Source organism: Dermochelys coriacea, chromosome 2 (genome assembly GCF_009764565.3).
Source record: "Dermochelys coriacea isolate rDerCor1 chromosome 2, rDerCor1.pri.v4, whole genome shotgun sequence".
Taxonomy (NCBI): domain Eukaryota; kingdom Metazoa; phylum Chordata; order Testudines; family Dermochelyidae; genus Dermochelys; species Dermochelys coriacea.
In genome coordinates this window covers 143,116,404-143,135,475 of record NC_050069.1, presented here as the reverse complement: position 1 = coordinate 143,135,475, position 19,072 = coordinate 143,116,404, and the positions used below count along the sequence as shown (strand labels likewise).

At 49.7% G+C, this 19,072-nt stretch overlaps 1 protein-coding gene across 1 annotated transcript; it reads right to left on the bottom strand.

Moving 5' to 3' along the window:
- Nucleotides 1-4,666: 4,666 nt before the first annotated feature.
- On the bottom strand, nucleotides 4,667-17,167 carry LOC119851659 (serine/threonine-protein kinase SBK2-like). Its single transcript, XM_038391856.2, has 4 exons — nucleotides 17,060-17,167; nucleotides 7,125-7,299; nucleotides 6,491-6,693; nucleotides 4,667-6,046 (listed from the first exon to the last, which is right to left on the bottom strand). Exons 1-4 carry the CDS (start codon nucleotides 17,165-17,167, stop codon nucleotides 5,477-5,479), a joined length of 1,056 nt encoding a protein of 351 aa, XP_038247784.1. The 3' UTR covers nucleotides 4,667-5,476.
- Between the last annotated feature and the right edge of the window lie 1,905 nt (nucleotides 17,168-19,072).

The following is a 19,072-nucleotide window of genomic DNA, read 5'->3' as shown; positions in this document are numbered from 1 at the left end:
ATAAATCCTTATTGGTATCCAAAATAGTGAAATTCCCTAATTACAGTGTGAGCTCCCTCCAAGAAACAATGCCCATAGTCAGGAATGATCAGCTCCTATTGAACAAAACAACTTTGTATACTCCCTTGAGCCATCAGTTTACACTTAAACAAATCTAGTGTTCTACCTTGAACCATTGTTGTTTTGCTACAAAAACCCCTACCCATGCTCAAGTAAGTGTTCTGATACTTGGATCCAAAATCTGCATCCGTACCATAGGGACTTCATCTTCTCCTGACTGATCATGGTGGCGGCTCTGCCTGTCTCCAGCACTTCGGACCCTCAGCTACCACCACCACCTGGAACCCCCAATCGATTCAAGCTTCACAGAGTGATGAGAACCCAGTGCGTGCGCGCGCTCTGTCTCTCTCTCTCTCGGTATAGCCTTCTGACCTTGACTTGTGTGATCAGTTATAGTTTTCTAAACCTGACTTTTATCATCAAATTTAAGTTAGATTTAATATTATAACTGTTTTGTTTGTTTCGCTCCCCTGTGGTTTTTACCTGGCAATAAATAAGTTTCATGATTAAGCTGTTACTTCTCTCTCTCTCCCCCTCATGAGTGTTTTTTGGTTTCCTCATTCACTCTGCAGCAATGCTTCTTGTACCTAAGATAAAAGATCCCTGCAGCACCCAAAAATCCTGTGGGGTTTGCTGATCAAGTGGGTTACTATCATAACAATTGTAACGTGAAAGTGGGGATAGGGACGTGCTGAACCTGGGACCTATGAGGGTGGCAGCTTGGAAGTGCTGCTCAACCCAGCCTGCTGAGTCCAAGGATATATAAGGGGTCAGTTTGGGAGTGCTGATTAACCTGGTCCTCTCAGACACACTCTGTGTGTGTGTGTGTGAGAGAGAGAGAGAGAGAGAGAGAGAGAGAGAGAGAGAGAGAGAGAGAGAGAGTGTGTGTGTGTGTGTGTGTGTGTGTGTGTGTGTGTGTGTGTGTTCATCTGATTCTGGGGCTGGAAGAACCCAGCCCTGGGGAACCTAGGTCTTGCAGGATAGCTCCATTGGGAGGAAACTTGCAGCAGGGAGAAGTAGAGCTCCATATGAGAACACAAGTGACACAAGCAGTACATTGATAGGAGTACAGAATACCACCCTCCCAGAAAAGTAACCCTAATAAATGAGCCTATCCCAAAGTAATGGGCAAAGCTGGTAATACAGCTGCTGCCAGTTGGGGAGATGTCTGAGATGCACTTTGTGGTAGGAAGTGACCTTTGAAATGTAGTAAAAGCTGATGCTTAAACCCTTAACGGGGAATTTCCCAACTTCCTACGGCCCTGGGTCAGAACCTGGTGGAGAAGGGTGGGCCTGGGTTCCCCTACACACTGTCACTTTGCCACTAGGTGTGGCCACTATTTGTTTGCTCTGCCCCACCCAGGGGATACAGACAGACTGATTGTTCTGCCCTGTGGGGGCTGCGGACTGATTGTTTGCTTGACCTGGCTAGGGTCCTGAGCCCTCCTTGTTGCAATAACCTGATCCCACAGGGACTCCCAATGACTGTGTTGGGGTATACCAACCCTGCCCTGGGCCAGTGGGGCAGCCCTGGTTGACATAGAGGTCGTTATACACTATAATCAAATCATCTTTTGATATTCTTTGTGATAAACTAAACAGCTTGGGCTCTTTAAGTCTTCCATTCTAAGACATTTTCTCCAGTCCTTGAATAATTTCTGTGGCTCTCTTCTGCACCTTCTCCAATTTTTTAGTATGCTTTTATAATATAGACACCAGAACAGTATGCTTTATTCCAGTATTGGTCTCACCAGTAATGCTAGGTACAGAGGTAAAAATCACCTCCCTCCTCCTCCTCCTCCTCCTTCCCTATGCATACAAGGATCACATTAGCCCTTTTTGCCACAGAATCACACTGGGAGCTCATGCTGAGTCGATTGTCCATTATGACCCCTAAATCCTTTTCAGGGTCACTGCTTTCCAAGATACAGTCCCCCGTTCTATACATATAGTCTGCATCCTTGTTCCTAGATGTGCAACTGCATTCAAATTTCGTTTGAATGGGCTCAGCTTACCAAGTGATCCATATCACTGTGTCTGAGTGCCCTGTTCTCTTCATTAGTTACCGCCCCACCAATCTTTGTGTCATCTGCAAAGTTTAGCAGCAGTGATTTTAGATTCACTTCCAGCTCATTGGTAAAAAGGTTGACTAGCATCAGGCCTAGGGAAACACCCCATTCAAGGGCACCTACTCTTTGTGATCTGTCAGTTTACTAGTTTGTAATCTATCTCACATGTTTTTATTGATATTATATAATGCTATTTTTAATTAGGTTGGTACTAAGACAAATGCCTTGCAAAGGTCTGTGTACATTATCAACCAAATTTGTAATCTCATCAAAGACTGAAATCAGGTCTGTTTGACAGGACCTATTTCTCATAAAACCATGTTAACAGGCATTAATTATATTCCCATCCTTTAATTTGTTGTCAGTTGAATATTAGATCAACATTTCCATTATTTCGCTCGAGATTGATAACCAGCCTATAGTTGCCTGGGTTACCAGCTTACCCTTTTTGAATATCAGCATGACATTTGCATTCTTCCAATAGTCTGCAATTTCCTCATTATTCCAAGGTTATGAGCAGGTGTGTTTCTGTGGGGTCTTGCAAGAATCAGTTCTTGGTGCTATGCTATTTAATGTTTTTATCAATGATGAAGAAGGAAATATAACATCATCGCTGATAAAGTTTACAGATGACACAAAGATTGGGGAAATGGTAAATAATGAAGCAGACTGGTCACTGATACAGAGCTATCTGGATTTCTTGGTAAGCTGGGTACAAGCAAACAATATGTGTTTTAATATGGCCAAATGTAAAGTCATACATTTAGGAACGAAGAACGTAGCCATACTTACAGGATGGGGGACTCTATCCTGGGAACCAGTGACTCTGAAAACAACTTAGGGGTCATGGTGGATAATCCACTGAACATGAGCTCCCAGTGCAACTGCACAGATCATGGGGAAATGCACAAAGAAAACCCATTAGAAAAGTAAGGGCTGTTTCCCCTGATCGCTGTGACTGTAGCTGTCCCTTTAGCTGGTATAGAAGCTCATTCCTTCAGATCTTGACTTGAGAGAAACTTGGGCCAATTTTTTACAGGAGGCCTTTGGTTTGAGACACCCTAAACCAGAGGCCCCTTTTCAAAATGTGGTTCCTGTACACTGAGCCTGGGGTTTTCAGAGTAGACTTATAGCATTAGTGGGAGCTGAGTTCTGAGTGCACTTGGGCCCCCTCTGAAAATACCACCTTTCACTTGGAGCTCTGACTTCACCAATTTAACTCTGTCCCAGCATCCAACACTGTAGTGCTGTCAACTCTCAGCATGTCTGGTGTTTCCTATAAATCCCCAGCACCTGGAGTCATGAGATTATAGGACAATCTCAGCTTCCAAAACAAATTCTGTTTCTTACCCTTGGGGTGGGGAGAAAAGCTAACAAACAAGGCCCTCTAAAGGCTCCAACTCCAAAAGACCCCACATGGATTATTGTGTAAAATCTCATGATTTTGAAGCTGGTCTCTGTATTTTGGGGCCTGATCCTGGTGTAGGACTGGTGACATAACACTGAGCTCTCTCCACACTGACAGTGACTATGAGTTGAGACGCTCTTCCTGTGGGATGGGAAAGGCCTGATGTCGCTCATAGAGATACTGAGCTACTCATACTGCAGGGTTTGACCCCTACTCTGGTTAGCAAAGCCAATCCCTGCCAACATATCTCAGTGACCCCCTAGGCTAATGGCATGCCAGGTGCCCCACATCTCACATGGTGCTCTGCCCCTGTCTTGTCATGCCTGCTTCATTCACACCCACCCACTGTGAGCAAGCACCCCCCTGCACCGACTGTCCCAGCCAGTTTGCGCCTGTTCTTGTATTGCTAAAGGGTTACAATAGTAATGAAAGCCTTAATGATCATTGTTCCATCATCGGGCAGGTAACGGTGGTTGGGGGTTGTGCAAAGCTAGCCCTGGAGTCTCCCATTGTGACAACCACCCTATCAGCCCATTATCAAACACACAGCAAAGGGGAAGAAACAGTGATAGCACCGGGAGGGACTTGTGGCTTCCATTGGAACAATCCCCTTAGCCCTTTCCCATTGGCTGGAGAGGCTTTTCCAGGGGAAGCACCTGCCAGGCAATCTGTTTGGCTGGTATTAACTGTGCGTTTGGGAACAGAGATGGGCTGGAGCGGCTGAGTTGTTGCTGGAGTCTGACCTTGGTCGATTTAACACAAAATGAAACAAACTGGCCCAGGAGGGGTGAGAGAATGCAGTGTGTGTGTTTGGCACTGACTCTCGCTGGTAGGTCACTGCTGGAAATCCCAGACCCAGCTCATGCTCCGACCAGCCATAGCCAAACCTGGCAGACTTGTGCCAGTGTGGGGCTATTTAAGGCCCTGCTTTAGCCGCCTCTCTGCTCACACGTTCCCAGCACTGCTGCAAGGGGTCTTGGCAGTTGAGCTGGACACTTATTAGATAGAGACAGAGAGTGAGAGACAGGACACTACAGAACTACATCCCCAGCAGCCTCCCAACACCAAGTCCCCAGCTACCCCATTCCAGCAAGACCTGGCACCTATTCCATGACAACCACATGCTAGCCCCTCAGCCCCCCTCTAACTCCTTCCCGCCCCCAATACCCATCTACCCGCTTCTCGCCAGACCTGGAACCTATCCTCTAGCTGCCTCCTTCCAGCCCCTTGGCTCCCCAGCACCTGTCCCCCAGCTACTCATGCTACTGGCACCCTGCAGTAGATCCTGGGTGGATCCCCCAAGCAGGGAGAGAGCCCACTGTAACCCGTTCTCACACACTATACAGGCCCCCGTTTGGAGGTTTTATTACAAGTGAAAAAGAGCCACAGATGGGAATTTACTGATGAATAAATCTCTATTTCTGTAATAATGCAATGGCTGCAGTGGGGAGAAACTGCTCCAGGGGGATGTGCTCCCCATAGCAACAAGACCTGCCTTTATCAGGAAGAGGGAGTGGTAGTTGGGGTGGGGGGGGGCGGGGATTGGCTCCCATTGCTGAATCAGTGCCTGGGGGAGAACTGGTGCCTAGAGGGGATCAACACCTGGGCGGGAGGAAGTGGTACCAATTGGGGAATCAGTGGCCAGGGTGGATTTGGTACCCAGCTGGCATCAGTACCCAAGGGGAATTGGTGTCTACTGGGGAATCAGTGCCCAGTGGGAACTGGCACCTGTGGGGGATTTGGCACCCAGAAGAGAATTGGTGCCTGGCAGGAACTGGAGCTCAGTGCCTTGGAATAGATCTTGCCATGGCTGTTATTTTGACAGCCCCTTTCAGTGTATTCCTGTCCTGCTGGAGACATGTTGTAGGGCCTTGGATCCTGACCATCCTATAGGCAGGCCCCACAAGGAGATTGCCTCCATTCCCCCAAAGGAGGTTCTCTAGGACCCCACAGCCTGCTCCTCACCACGCCAGTTCTCCACTCTCCAGGGGCAATTGACGTAGTGCAGGGCCCCACTGACAGGGCTGCGCTGGGCAGGATCCAGGACCAACAGGCTCCGCAGCATGCGGATGGCCTCAGCCGTCAGGCGCCTCCAATGGCGTGGCAGGTCCTCGTCCAGGCCCGACTCCTGCCACTGCATGAAGTCCTCAAAGAAGGGGTCAGCTGGCAGGCTTTGCTCCCAGGGGAAGTAGCCGGTCAGTAGGCAGAAGAGCATCACACCAAAGGCCCAGGCATCCAGGCTGGCATCAATGGGCAGGCCCTGGGCACTGGTGGTGTTGCTCAGCTCTGGAGCTGTGTAGGGGATCACCCCAGCCACCAACTTGAGCCGGGTGCCCTTGGGCCGGGTGAGCCCGAAGTCGGTCAGCTTGATGCGCCGACACTCCGGGTCAAAGAGCAGCACGTTCTCAGGCTTGACATCTCGATACACCAGCCCCCGGCTGTGGATGAACTCCAGGGCACTCACCAGCTGCTTGGCACACTGCTTGGCAGCTGGCTCGGGGATCCCATCCTGGGCAGGGACAGAGAAAGGAGATGTTGCAACCCCCAGGACATGGCAGCCCCGCCAGCCAAACGTGCACCAGCCAGCTTTGCTTGTAGGGGAGACTCTGGCACTTCGAATGCTGGAGATGGGGTTTCTCAGGGTACAGTCATTCCCACCAACCTGCGGCTGGAGAGGAGATGGTGCCCCTGGCAGGGCAATGCCCATTCCCTGAGCAGGGCCCATTCCCTGCCCCCCTCCGCCAGCCAGTCCCAGAAGCTGGGGCTGGATCAGAGCTGGTGCCCCCTAATGGGGAAAGCCCTATCCTGACACCTCCTAAGCCAGCTAGTCTCCCACAGATTGGCCAGATGGGTGCTAGTGCCTCCAATAGGAGAATGCCCCATGTCTCATTCCCATTCCTGGATCAGGATTGATGCTGAGTCCCAGTTCCTGTTCCCACACGGTGGCACTCACCCGTGGTTTGATGATGGAGATGAGGTCTCTGTGCAGCGCTGGCTCGTAGAGAAAGCCGTAGTGTTGGCTGGACTCAATGGCAATGCCAAACATGCCAATGATAGCAGGGTGGGTGGCGAGGGAGAGTGCCACACAGTACTCATACAGGAAGGTGTGCAGCTTGGTATGAGCTTTGGGCAGCAGCTTGAGAGCCATGGGGGTCCCTGAGGATGTGAGAGAGAAGTTAGGTTCCCCTTGAAAAGCAGCTCTCACTATGGCCGGCCAGACAGGCAAGGCATTGGGCAGCCAAGGGGCATGGAACTGTGGAACTCACTGCCACAGGGGGATCTCCAGTCAGATCCTGAGGGCAGATGTACACTGTAGGAGCTGGTTAAGAGGAATGGCCATTCCTGGCCATTCTGAGATTGGGCCAGCCAGCTGCATGCTGGGTGGGCAGGGTCTGACCTGGGGCAGCAGGGGGTGGGGGATACCAAACTAGATGGACCCATTTGGTCTGATCCGGGGCAGTCAGAGGGAGGATTCCAGGTGAGATGGGACCATTGGCCTGACCCGGGCAGTGGGAGAGAGGAGCTGAGGGGTGGGGGGGAGCAGAGGTGAGGTGGTGTGCAGGTCCAAGGTGAGGGCAGCTCCTTACCTCTCTGCCTGTGTGTCACCAGCACCACATGGCCATACTTGCCCCTGCCCAGCTCCCGGATGACCTGGTAGTGCTCAGCCACCTCGGTGTGCACCAGGCTCTGGGCCGTGATCTCCAGCATCTCATCCAGCACAGCCAATGCCGCTGCTCCTGGGCACTGGGCCATCACTGAGTCCTGCAGAGACACCACAGGCTGAGCCAGGGGCAGCTCTCACTGGACAGAGAGAACCAGACCTGGCACCTTATACACCGCCCCATCCCTAAGTGCTCTACAGGAGCCTGGGGGCCTGCTGAGAATGGTGCCTAGCCCAGCACCCAGGTGATGGTGCCCTGTCTGCCCAGCAGCCTCTTGCACTGCAGGCACAAAGTGACAGGTGAGGGGAGAACTGGCTTGGTGACCTGATCCCCCTTTGTTTGTCCTGTGCGAGGGGCTGGTTAGGGCTGGGTGGAATGGCACTGTCCAGAGGGAATGCAGCTGAGACTCCCGTTCATCTCATACCGGCCAAGGAGATGCTGCCTCAAGTGGGAGGAGGGACTGCTGCCAGGAACAGCCCTCCCAAGCCTCCCCAACCCAACTCTGTGGGTGGGGGGCAGGATCAGCTCCTTGTGAGGTCTGGGCCATCACCGCTGCACAAGGCAAGAGGCTCAAATGTGCCAGCCTCATTCCCCATCCCAGATGCAGGGTCCCTCAGGCTCAGAATAAGGCTTGGAGCTGAGTTAGAGCCCTTCCAGCAGCCCTTCTAAGTGCTTCTGGAGAGACCAGACCCCACCTAATGGGGGAGTGGACAGATTATCCCATGGACAGGGCGCTCACTGTGTTCTGTGTTCGGAAGCCACCAAATCCCCACCAGAGCAGCAGTGTGTAGATGTGGCTAGACCTTGTATGCTGTGTATAATATTTGGGAAAAATACTCAAACCCTGCCCATGTGGATCCTTCCTATTGCAGATGCTGTGTAAGAGCGAAATAGAACACCAGCCCTACACAGTGCCTCTCATGTGCTGCCAGCCCATGCCCTGCAGGGATCCTGCCAGAGGCGCAGTGTGTAAAGGGCAAGGCCTGACTCCTCAGAACACCTGAGAGATCTGTAAACCCTTGCCACTGCCAGCCTCTGGCTGTGAGGACTGGCCGCCTGCCCTGACGTGGCTCCTGAGGCATCCGCACTTGGATCCAGTGACTGCTCCCGTGCTGCTCAGGACACACTCAGGGTTGCCTGGGACTAGTGCTGGGGGAAGAAGTGATGTTTTTTGGTTCGTTGGCAATTTCAAACTCAAAGAAAAACCGAAAGATTTAAATTTGTTCAGGTTTTTTTTGTTCGTTTTTTCAAAACAAAGAACTTGGTGAAACTGACATGAATTTGCAAAATGTTTCAGTGTCGCTGAATCCGCATTTTTCACTGAAAAATTTTTTGGTACAAAAATGTACCCCAGCTTTCCTGGGGACACTGGCTGGGCATGGCAGCTCCAAACATCCCCAGGCAGCCAGCCCCATCTGTGCACTAAACAGAGCACCCTCCTGCCCAGCTGGGATGGCTGTGGCACCACCCTGACCTTTGCCATTCAGGGCCCCTGGTGCCTCCAGGCTTGGAGCAGGGAGAGCGCACTTAGAAGCTCTTGCACTTTCCTTCCAACTCTGAGCCTGGCAAGGTCCCCTGGAGCCTGGGCTTCTCAGACACATTTTACAGGGAGTGGGGGTAGGGCCAGGGGACAATGCCCAACTCATTAGACCCTCCCACTCTCAGAGACCAGGAATTGATCCCTTTTGATTAGGGGTGCCTTCACCTGGTACTGCTTAGCCTGGCCAGGCCCTATTGGGAGGCCCAGGTGGTAACACTGAGCAGTGCAGGTTCCAGAGAGCCATCAGGTCTGTCCGTGTCCAGCAGCCTCTTTTTAGTCATTGCAGCTAAGCCCTGGTTCTGCTCTGCCCTAGGGCCCCTACAGCGTCTATCTGTCCCATGCTGTCATCTGAACTTCACTGCTTTCTGCCAGCCTGATGTCAGCAGCCAGACTCATAGTGACACCAGGGCAAACCACACTGGGTGGATGGGGTCATTCTGGATTTACACTGGTGGGAATCAGGACAGAGCCTAGTCCCTCAAGTCCATTGAAACCAAACTCTCAACTGATTATTTCTGACTTGTGTGATCTGAAGTTTGGATGTCATTGTATAGTGATTAGATGCCCTTCACTGATCTATCATCTAATCTAATCTTATCTAGCTAACTATCCAGTGTCAAATGACATCAGAGGGTTAACTGATGCAACTCACTTTCATGCCAAGTTTCCCAGAGAGCTGGACACACAGCTGGTTCCAGGCACATTGGGTGTACAGCTGTGTGTGACTCTACCCCCTTCCTCCCTCCCCTGTTCCAAGTCCTCTCTCGGGAGCTGATGCAGTGCCATGGGGCCTGAGTCTGCCCTATGCAGTTTGTGGCGATTGTCTCTAGGCTCTGCTTTCCTGTCAGGCCCCTCGCTCTGTTCCTGCTCCATCCTGGGATTTCAGTGCTTCTAAGCTGCTCACCATCCACAGTGCTCTGGGGGCAGGATCCAGTCCCTCTGTCCCCTACAGCCCAGCCCAGAGCAGCCTCTGGTCTCTATAATGACCCCCAGTCACAGCACCTCAGTGGGTAAAGTTCCTGAGTCAGCAGCACAGACCATCCTCTATAGCTCGAGCTAACAGGGTCCTTAGGTAGCAGCACTAATCACCTGGCTGGACTGTGGTAGACACTGGACTGGTAGGTCAGAGCACCTTGCCCCAAGTGTCTAAGCCAGACACAAGAGGCCAGAGCCCCACGGGCCTGCTGGGACCTTTGCCCTGAAAAACTCTGACTCTATTGAGTGAGCGGCATCATGCTGCTATACAGGCAGGTGCAGCGTTGGGAGAATGAGCAAGAATAACAGGTATGTAGCCTTTTCCCTTGGGTTTACATCACTTCATCTAAATCAGAAGCCAAAGCTTGTGCCTCCTCCTTCCTCCCCGCACCCTCTGCTGTTGCTAAATTAGACCAGAGCTCTGGAATCTAGCGATTTAGCCATGAAATTGCTAGAGCTAGGGAAAGCTCTAAGGACCAGATTTGCACAAGAGCTCAGGGCCAGATGTGATGGGGCTCAGGCTCCCCAGTTGGGGCTAGCTTCTCAGTGAGCACAGATAAGAGAACCTCTGGAAACCTGGCCCCAGTCAGGGATGCAAAAAACTCATATCCCTCCTACCCTGCATTTACCCAGAATTGAGAGAAGCAACCAGGACCCGCAGAACCCACCAAACCCTGTCATATGGGCTGAGACTCAGCACCCGCTTGCTTTCAGGGTCAGCTGCAGCCCTTGCCCAGGTGAGGAGTCCTCACTGACAGGTCTGAGCCCATTGGTGAGGATGGGCATAGGGGCTAGGTGCAGAGTGTGGGAATTAAAATGGTTATGATCATCTCTGGAAAATGGATCCATCAGGGAACATGACAATGTGATTCAAGCCTGTGTGCATGGGAACGTCTTTACTGAAGGAAGTTCAGGTTACACACACACCTTAAGGATTTGTGGGACTGGGCCCTTACTGCCTAGGGAGAAAGCCTGCAGCATTGGGCCCTTATTGCCTCGGGGACAGGGCCTACAGCATCAGGCCCATAGCTTGCCCAGCCTCTACCAGAGCAGTTCTCCTCCAGAGTTGCTGGGTCTGCCTCTGGTGGTGCTCCTGTCAGCTCTAGAAGGGCAGTGCCACTCTTGCCTGGGGTCACAGGGTTAGGGTTTAGCCTGGGTGAGGGATGAGTAGAACCAGAGCTGAGGTGCAGCTGGTGGCCTCCTGACATGGCTCAGTGCACTCTTCTGTGGGTCTGTGCCAGGCGCTGTGCCAGTTTACAGCAGCACTTGCTGCACAGAGCCCTGAGTGGCTGGGATTGACAATGAGGACCTGACCCTCCAGCAGGACCCTATCCATTTACCTGCTGATCCTTACATGCAGGCCTTTGGGGGGGGGGGGGGCAGGTGAAAGCTGATTGCCTGGGCAGCACAGCCTGAGCCCGCATCACCGCAGCCATCCCTCAGAGTCCAGCTAACTTTACCCACTCCCTGTGCTGGGGGGAGGAATTCTGGAGCAGAACTAAGTCATCCATATCCCTGGTGCACCCACCTCCCACACAGGAGATGGCACTGCCCCTCTGCTTCTCCCTGCCCTCCGCATGCCTCTGGGGTGGAACAGTCTGCTTTCCCCACAGCCTGGCAGGTCACGTGCCCTTTCCCGCTCATACACTGTATCTCTCTCTTTTCAGCTGATTACTATCAATGCTATTATTGTTATCGGCAATACAGCTAATGCTTACATGGAAGGCTGTGTGATTAGAGCACAAGGGCTGGGAGTCAGGGCTCCTATCCCCAGCTTTGGAGAGGAGTGTGATCTAGTATGGTAACACCCATTGTTTCATGTTCTCTATGTATATAAATCTCCCCACTGTATTTTCCACTGAATGCATCCGCTGAAGTGAGCTGTAGCTCACGAAAGCTTATGCTCAAATAAATGTGTTAGTCTCTAAGGTGCCACAAGTCCTCCTTTTCTTTTTACATGAGGATAGGAGATGGTCTGGCTGTGTTGTCCTTGGAACTGTATTAAATGCAGTAACTGCATATGCTGAATCACCTGATAGGCAGCTGCAATTCAGCTCCTTCCTGAACAAAAAACAGGTGCTGTAGGATGAATGATTATTACTGGTTATTGTTAGTTACTGTAGGTCCTGAGTATATCCCACACTCCATGCACCTATAGATCTGCCTGCCTCTGACTTGTTTGGAGAGCAGTACCAGGTTTACAGTAGCACCAATGGCACCGTTGTGCTAGGCCCACAATCTGAAGGGGCCCATTATGGTTGCCAGGCAGGAGCACCAGAAGCTCCCTCAAAGCGGGGGGACCACCCGTGCTCAAACTGTGGCCCCATCCCACTGCTCCATCCCACTCCCTGTGGCCCTGCCTATGTTCTACCCCCACTCCGCCCTAAAGTCTGGCCCTTGCTTGGCCTCTTCCCCCAAGGTCCGGCCCACCGCTCTCTCCTCTCCAGCCCCGCATTGCACCCTTACGGCAGGAAAAAAGTGGGAGGACTAAAAGTGATGGGGCCATGGTCCCCTGCCCCACCCCCTTTCTGGTGCCCCTGTTGCTCGGTGTCTGATTTTCACCTGGAAAGTCCAGTCAAAAAGTAGACCTGGCAATGTCCTGTCAGTACTGCTGACCAGACACTTAAAAATCTGACTACAGGAGTAACTGCAATCAGCCTCCCCGTCAGGAGGGCAGGAAGAGCAGTTGCTGCTGCCTGGAGGAGCTGCAGCTCAGCTGGAGAGAGAGAGAACTGGCTCCCGAAGACCCAGCTCCAGCAAACAGAGGTGGGTACCGGTTATGTGCCGCCCTGGGGATGACCCTGTCCACCCCCCTCCTGCTCCATTGTGCTTACCCCTGGCCCCTGCCTTGCTCTGGGGACCGACTTCCCCTCCTGTCTTTTACAATCATTCCCCATGGGGGCCAACAAATATGTTTGGTAGCCAGATCTTTCTGGAGAGCACTAGCTGGTGTAGCAGTGGTTGGGAAGAAGAGGGAAGATATAAAATGCAAGCCAAGGAAAATCCCCCATTCTTAGAAAATGCTCCTGAACATCTGTGCAGAGGAGAGAGGCCATGGGAATACGAAGTCTCAGCCAGCACCCTCACCCCACAGGTATCACCAGAGGAATCCACTCCTGGGTGGGTAACATTGTCTCCTGGGTTGATAACTGGTACTTTTACTAGGGTGATTGGCACATGAGTGTCAAAAAAGGGGCACTCCATGCATTCCAGGAGCCAAAGTTAGACATAGCCAAGTAATGATCTCACTGAGACAGAATTATGTAACCGTACATTCATAGAGCCATAGATTTTAAAGCCAGAAGGGTCCATGTAGTCTAACCTCCTGTGTATCACAAGCCATAGAATTTCACACTTTCACACAGTTACCTGTGTATCAAGCTCTATAACTTGTCTGGCTAAAGCATGTCTTCCAGAGAGACAAGGTGGGTAAGGAAATATCTTTTATTGGACCAACTTCTGTTGATCAGAGAGACAAGTTTTTGAGGCACAAAAAGCTCTCCTTCAGGTCTGGGAAAGGTACACTGTCTAGGTCTAAACTTAAAATGCTACAGCGACACAGCTGCAGCGCTGCAGTCACACCACTGTAGTGCTTCAGTGTAGACACTACCCTTGCCAATGGGGGGGCGGGGCTCTCCCATCAACATAAGTAGTCCACCTCCCCAAGAGATGGTAGCTAGGTCAAAGGATAAATTTTTCTGTCAGCCTAGTGTGGACTACAGTGAGGGTCAGGTTGGCTTAACCACACTGCCATGGGGTGTGGCTTTTCACCCCTATGCAACATAGTTAAGACAACCTAATTTTATGATGTAGACCAGGCCTCAGAGCATTACAGCTATATACAAAGTGGAACAAATTGTTTAGCATAAGTAGTTAACACATATTCTAAAGGACCATTCAAGATGAAGGGGCCCATTAAACACTCTTGCAGTAATATGACAAAAAAGGAGAGGGGCATAAATCCAGTGTTATAATGAGCCATAAATCCAGTGTCTTTATTAAAACCATGATTTTTAGTGTCTAACCAAGTTATGAATTTAAGTTCCCAGGCTCTTCTTGTTAAGGTGTTGTGCAGGTTTCCTTTGAGGACGAGGACCAAAAGATCAGATATGGAGTGATCCTTTTGTGAAAAGTGTTCACCCACAGGTGATATGGTGCATTTGTCCAGAAATGTGTACAGTCTTGATCTAAAGACTTCAAGAGATGGAGAATCCACCACTTCCCTTTGTTGTTTGGTCCAATAATTAATCACCCGCACTGTTAAAAAATTGTGTCTTATTTCCAGTTTGAATTTGTCTGGCTTCAACTTCCAGGAGCTGGTTCTTGTGATGCTTTTCTATGCTAGATTAACAAATCCTTTAGTATCCTATATTTTCTCTCCATGAAGGTGTTTGTACACTGTAATCAACTCACTTCTTGGTCTTCCTTTTGATAAATTAAACAGATTGGGCTCTTTAAGTCTTTCACTCTAAGGGCTTGTCTACACTTAAAACAGTGCAGCAGCACAGCTGTGCCACTGGAGCTGCACAGCTGTAGACGCTGACAGGGGAGGCTCTCCCATTAACTTACATAATCCATCTCCCAGAGAGGCAACAGCTAGGTTGAGAGAAGATTTCGTCCATTGACTTAGCATTGTCTATATAGGGACTTAGATCGGCTTAACAATGCCACTCGGGGGTGTGGATTTTTCACACCACTGACCAACATAGTTAAACCAACCTAATTTTCTAGTGTAGAGCAGGCCTAAGGCATTTTCTTCAGTCCACAAATCATTTTTGTGGCTCTTTTACCCTCTCCAGTTTTTCAACATCCTTTTTAAAATGTTGAAACCAAAATTGGACGGAATATTCCTGTATTGGTCTCACCAATGCCAGATACAAATCACCTCCCTATTCCTAATCCCTACTTATTTATACATCCAAGGATTTCATTAGCCCTTTCTCCCACAGCTTTGCATTGGGAGCTCATGCTAAGTTACTTGTCCATTGTGACCCCCTAAATCATTTTAAGAGTCACTACTTTTCAGGATATACTCCCCAATTCTGTAGGTATGGCCTGCATTTCTTGTTCCTAGGTGTATAACTTTGCATTTGGCTATATTATTAAAATGGAGCTGAGTGAATTAATTAATTCTGGGGTTCAGGAGCCAAACTGTGAAAATCCTAAAAAACTATCTGTTCAGTTTGAAACAAAACTGAGGAGTTTTTGGTTTTTCCCATGAAAACAAAAATAAATGAAAAAAAAATCATTTTTGTTTGAACTAAACATTTCTTTTGATCCAAAATGATTTTTTTTCCATTTTTTTCATTTTATTATGGATAATTTTTAGATGTGTTTCACCCTTTTTGGTGTTTTGTTTTTTAAATAGCTAAATTTAAAACAAAGTACTGTTTCAAAATGAAACATCAAAATGAAAAATTTTCTTTTCTGGCCAACTTCAACCTAAATTCACTAATAGTTTTGATGCCCCCAAAATGCATTTTTTTTTGGTGAATGTACCACTCACCAAAATTGTTTTGCCCAGCTCTATATTAAAAAACATTTTGTTTGAATTGGCCCAACTTATCAAGCCATTCAGATTGCTCTGTATCCTGTGCTTGTCTTTATTTATCACTCTGCCAATCCTTGTGTTACTCACAAATTTTATTAGCAGTGATTTTATATTTACTTCCAGATCATTGATAAAAATATTGAATAGTGTTGGGCTGAGTACCAGTTTCTGTGGAACCCTACTAGAAACACCCCCATTCCATGATGATTCCCCACTGATAACTATTCATACAAATTCAACATGACATTGATACAAATTCAATATGGCACACATTAAATGGATTAAAAACTGGCTAACTGATATATCTCAAAAAATAATAATAAAGGGGAAGTCATTATCAAGAGGGTAATTTGCAGTGAGATCCTGTAAGGATCAGTTCCTGACCCTATGCTATTTATCATTTTTATTAGTGACCTGCAAGAAAACTTCAAAGTATTACTGATAAAGATTGCAGATGACACAAAGATTGGGGGAGTGGTAAATGAAAAGACAGGTCAGTGATACAGAGTGATTGGATTGCTTGGTAAGCTGGGTAGAAGCAAACAATAAGTGTTTTAATATGGCCAAATGTAAAGTCATACATCTAGGAATGAAGAATGCAGGTCATAACTTACAGGATGGGGGACTCTATCCAGGGAAACAGTGACTCTGAAAAAAACTTAGGGGTCATGGTAGATAATCAACTGAACATGAGCTCCCAGTGCAACACTGTGCCCTAAAGGGCTAATTCAGTCCTTGGCTGTATAAACAAGGGACTCTAGAGCAGAGTAGAGAGGCTATATTACTTCTGTGTTTGTCGCAGGTCTGACCGCTACTGGGCTACCATTTCCAGTTCTGGTGTCCACAGTTCAAGAAGTATGTTGATATACTGTAGAGGGCTCAGAAAAGATCGATGATAATAAAAGGATTAGAATACATGCCTTATAGTGATATACTTAAAGAACTCAATCTATTTAGTTTATCAAAGAGAAAGTTAATGGTGACTTAATTATAGGCTGTAAGAACCTAAATGGTGAACTATTTGGTAACGAGTTCTTCAATTTAGCTGACAAAGGCATAAAAAGATCCAATGACTGGAAGCTGAAGCTAGACAAATTCAGACTCAAAATAAGGTGTACTTTTTTTAAAATGAGAGTAGTTAACCACTGGAACAATTTAACAAGGGTCATGGTGGATTCTCCAACACTAGCAATTTTAAAATCAAGATTGAAAGATTTTTTCAAAGATATACTGTAGTTCAAACAGGAACTAATTCAGGGAAGTTCTAGGGGGATCTGACTAAATGATCACAGTGGTCTCTTCTGGCCTAATAATCTATCTTCGTTTTTTTAAGATCAGTCAGCGAACCAGTTCTTAATCTCCCTGGACAGAACCATGTAATGATCTCACTGGGACAAAGCTGTGTAACATTTTCACCCAGACAGAGCAGTATAACAATCTCACCGGACAAAACTATGTAACAAACTTACCAGACAAAACTATCTAACGATCTCTCCAGGATAGAACTGTGTAACAATTTCACCAGGACAGAGCTGTTAAATTATCTCACCAGGCAGAACTGCATAGTGATCTCACCGGATAAAGCCATGTAACAATCTCACCAAGCAGAACTGTGTAACAATCTCACTGTTGATCAGATGGCACTGGCTGCTAGATTCTGGAAGTGCATTACCCCTGCTTTCTGGTGCTGGTTTTGGGGATACCTAGTCATGCCTCTTTGTGTGCCTATCCTTTCTCTTTGACAGTGACTGGACTGCATGACCCCCACTCCCCCGCCTGCCCCAAGCCTCTCACCTTCTCCAGCAGCACAGGATTGACTGCTGCAGGCTGTCCTACTTCTCCTGTTGCTGCTGCAGGGCTCAGCTCAGTCTGCGCTGCGCAGCTGGAGGGGCTGTCAGGCATTATGGGGCTGAGCGTGACGCTCCGCCCCCTCCCCATATTTCTGGCCCTGGGGGACTTGCTGCTTCTGCTCTGAAGGTGACAGCAGAGGGGAGGTGCCTGGCGTGTTATCTATCTGATAGGGCACATGGAAAGGAGGGTGATACTGGGTCCTCTGCCCTCACAGTGCTTGGAATGGGGCTACTGCTGCCCATGGAGTCTTAATCCCATGAACCTCAGGGATGCTCAGGGTTGGGAGGACACCTGGGGTTTGGGACCTGATCAGTGGAATTGGGGACTGTGCCTTTAAGGGTTGAGCTTTCCTGGCAAGGCGCTGTGAAGCGCTGGCTGTGCACAGCCAGTTGCAACTTGGAACCTGACACAGAACAAAGCAGAGCTCTTACAGGCGCCGTTGTAGCGCAGTAGTGGGGACATTTATTACAGAGACAGGAGGGATTCTTCCCTCGCTGTAGTAAATCCACCTCTCCGAGAGGCTACGTCAATGGAAGAATTCTTTCTGTCAACAAAGTGGTGTCTACACCAGGGCTCAGGTTGGCTTAACTACATCACACAGGGCGTGAAATTTTTCAGGGCCCTGAGTGATGTAGTTAAACAGACCTAACTTTGGAGTTAGACCAGGCCTGAGTAATCACTGGACACCACATCAGTTCCCATCAGCACCGCATCAGCTCCTCAACCCCCCACCCTGCCCTACCCCCTGCCCTCAGTGATGCTGCAGAGGCAGTGATCAGTGGGACAGTGCCCAAGAAAGGGGCCTTCTGGAGCCACACCCCCTGTGGAAGAGCACAGCACCATTCTCCAGAATGGCACCATGGCTGCTGAGCAGCAAAAGTCCCTTCAGTCACAGTTATCTGCCTTGGGGAGCCCCAGGGGCTGAAAGTGGCAGGGGCCTAAGTCATCACAGTGGGGCCTAGTGGGCCCAGCCAATTCACAGTGACAGTTGCATCTGCTGGTGCCACCGGGGAAGATGGAAATCCGCAATGGCAGCTGCACTGACCTGCCCAGGGGTATGCCCCATAGCTGCAGCCAGCTGACCCCTTTGCAGAGGTTGTCTCCTTGGCCAGGACTCAGCTGTTTTCTCCTCATCATGGACTTGTGGGAAGAGAGAGAATCTGCTCCCAGTGATGACACTGACATGACCCAGATCACAGCACATGACCGTGGGGCAGGGGTCTGTGTTTTGGAGCAGATGGTCAGTGCTGCTTGCGTGCTGTTTAGCTGGTGACTGTGAGGCCTGTGTATGTGCAGCTGCGTTTCTGGCATGGGGCAAATGCTGTGGCTCTTGCCTGGCATTTGAATGCTCTGCTCCCTGCTCTACATGACCAGAGCCGCACAGGTGATGTGCCCATGCTCAGCTCTCACTGCCAGTGCTCTGGGATCCCTGTGAAGGCAGCACTGTCTGGGGGACTGACAAGGGGCAGTGGCGAAAGACAGAGTCTCTCCCTCACCATGCAGAGCCATGTGGCCTCTGCAAGCACAAGTGCCCGGGGCTCTGGGGTGCTCTGCTCCAGCACAGGGACTCAGCCCTTCTGTGTGCTGCCCAGAGGAAGGGATATTTCACCAAGGGCCTGTCACTGTGTGCCCTGCCTGATGGGAAGGCAGTGAGGAGAGGCTCACCTGGCCTATTACAGACCCACAATCCCTCATCCCCTGTGCCTCACAGGCAGGTCAGGAGAGTAAAGGGCAAGAGGAGCACAGTTCATCGGGATCAGGGCTTTGCACCTGCACCTGGGCAAAAGAAGGGTTCTGGGTGTTGTGATTGGGTGGCTGATGCAACAAAGATCCCGTGGCAGGTGGGGCTGATGAGAGCAGCTTCCTCTCCATATCCCATGCCTGAAGGCTGCCTGGGCCTACCCATGTGATGGGGAAAGGCCTTCAACGTGGAAAGTGGGGAGCCCCTGTGCTGGT

Coding starts and splice junctions, on each gene's coding strand:
- LOC119851659 (XM_038391856.2), bottom strand. CDS start 17,167: ATGCCTGACAGCCCCTCCAGCTGCGCAGCGCAGACTGAGCTGAGCCCT. Junction 6,694..7,124: donor GGTGACACACAGGCAGAGAG/GTAAGGAGCTGC, acceptor TCACATCCTCAG/GGACCCCCATGGCTCTCAAG. Junction 6,047..6,490: donor TCTCCATCATCAAACCACGG/GTGAGTGCCACC, acceptor GTCCCTGCCCAG/GATGGGATCCCCGAGCCAGC.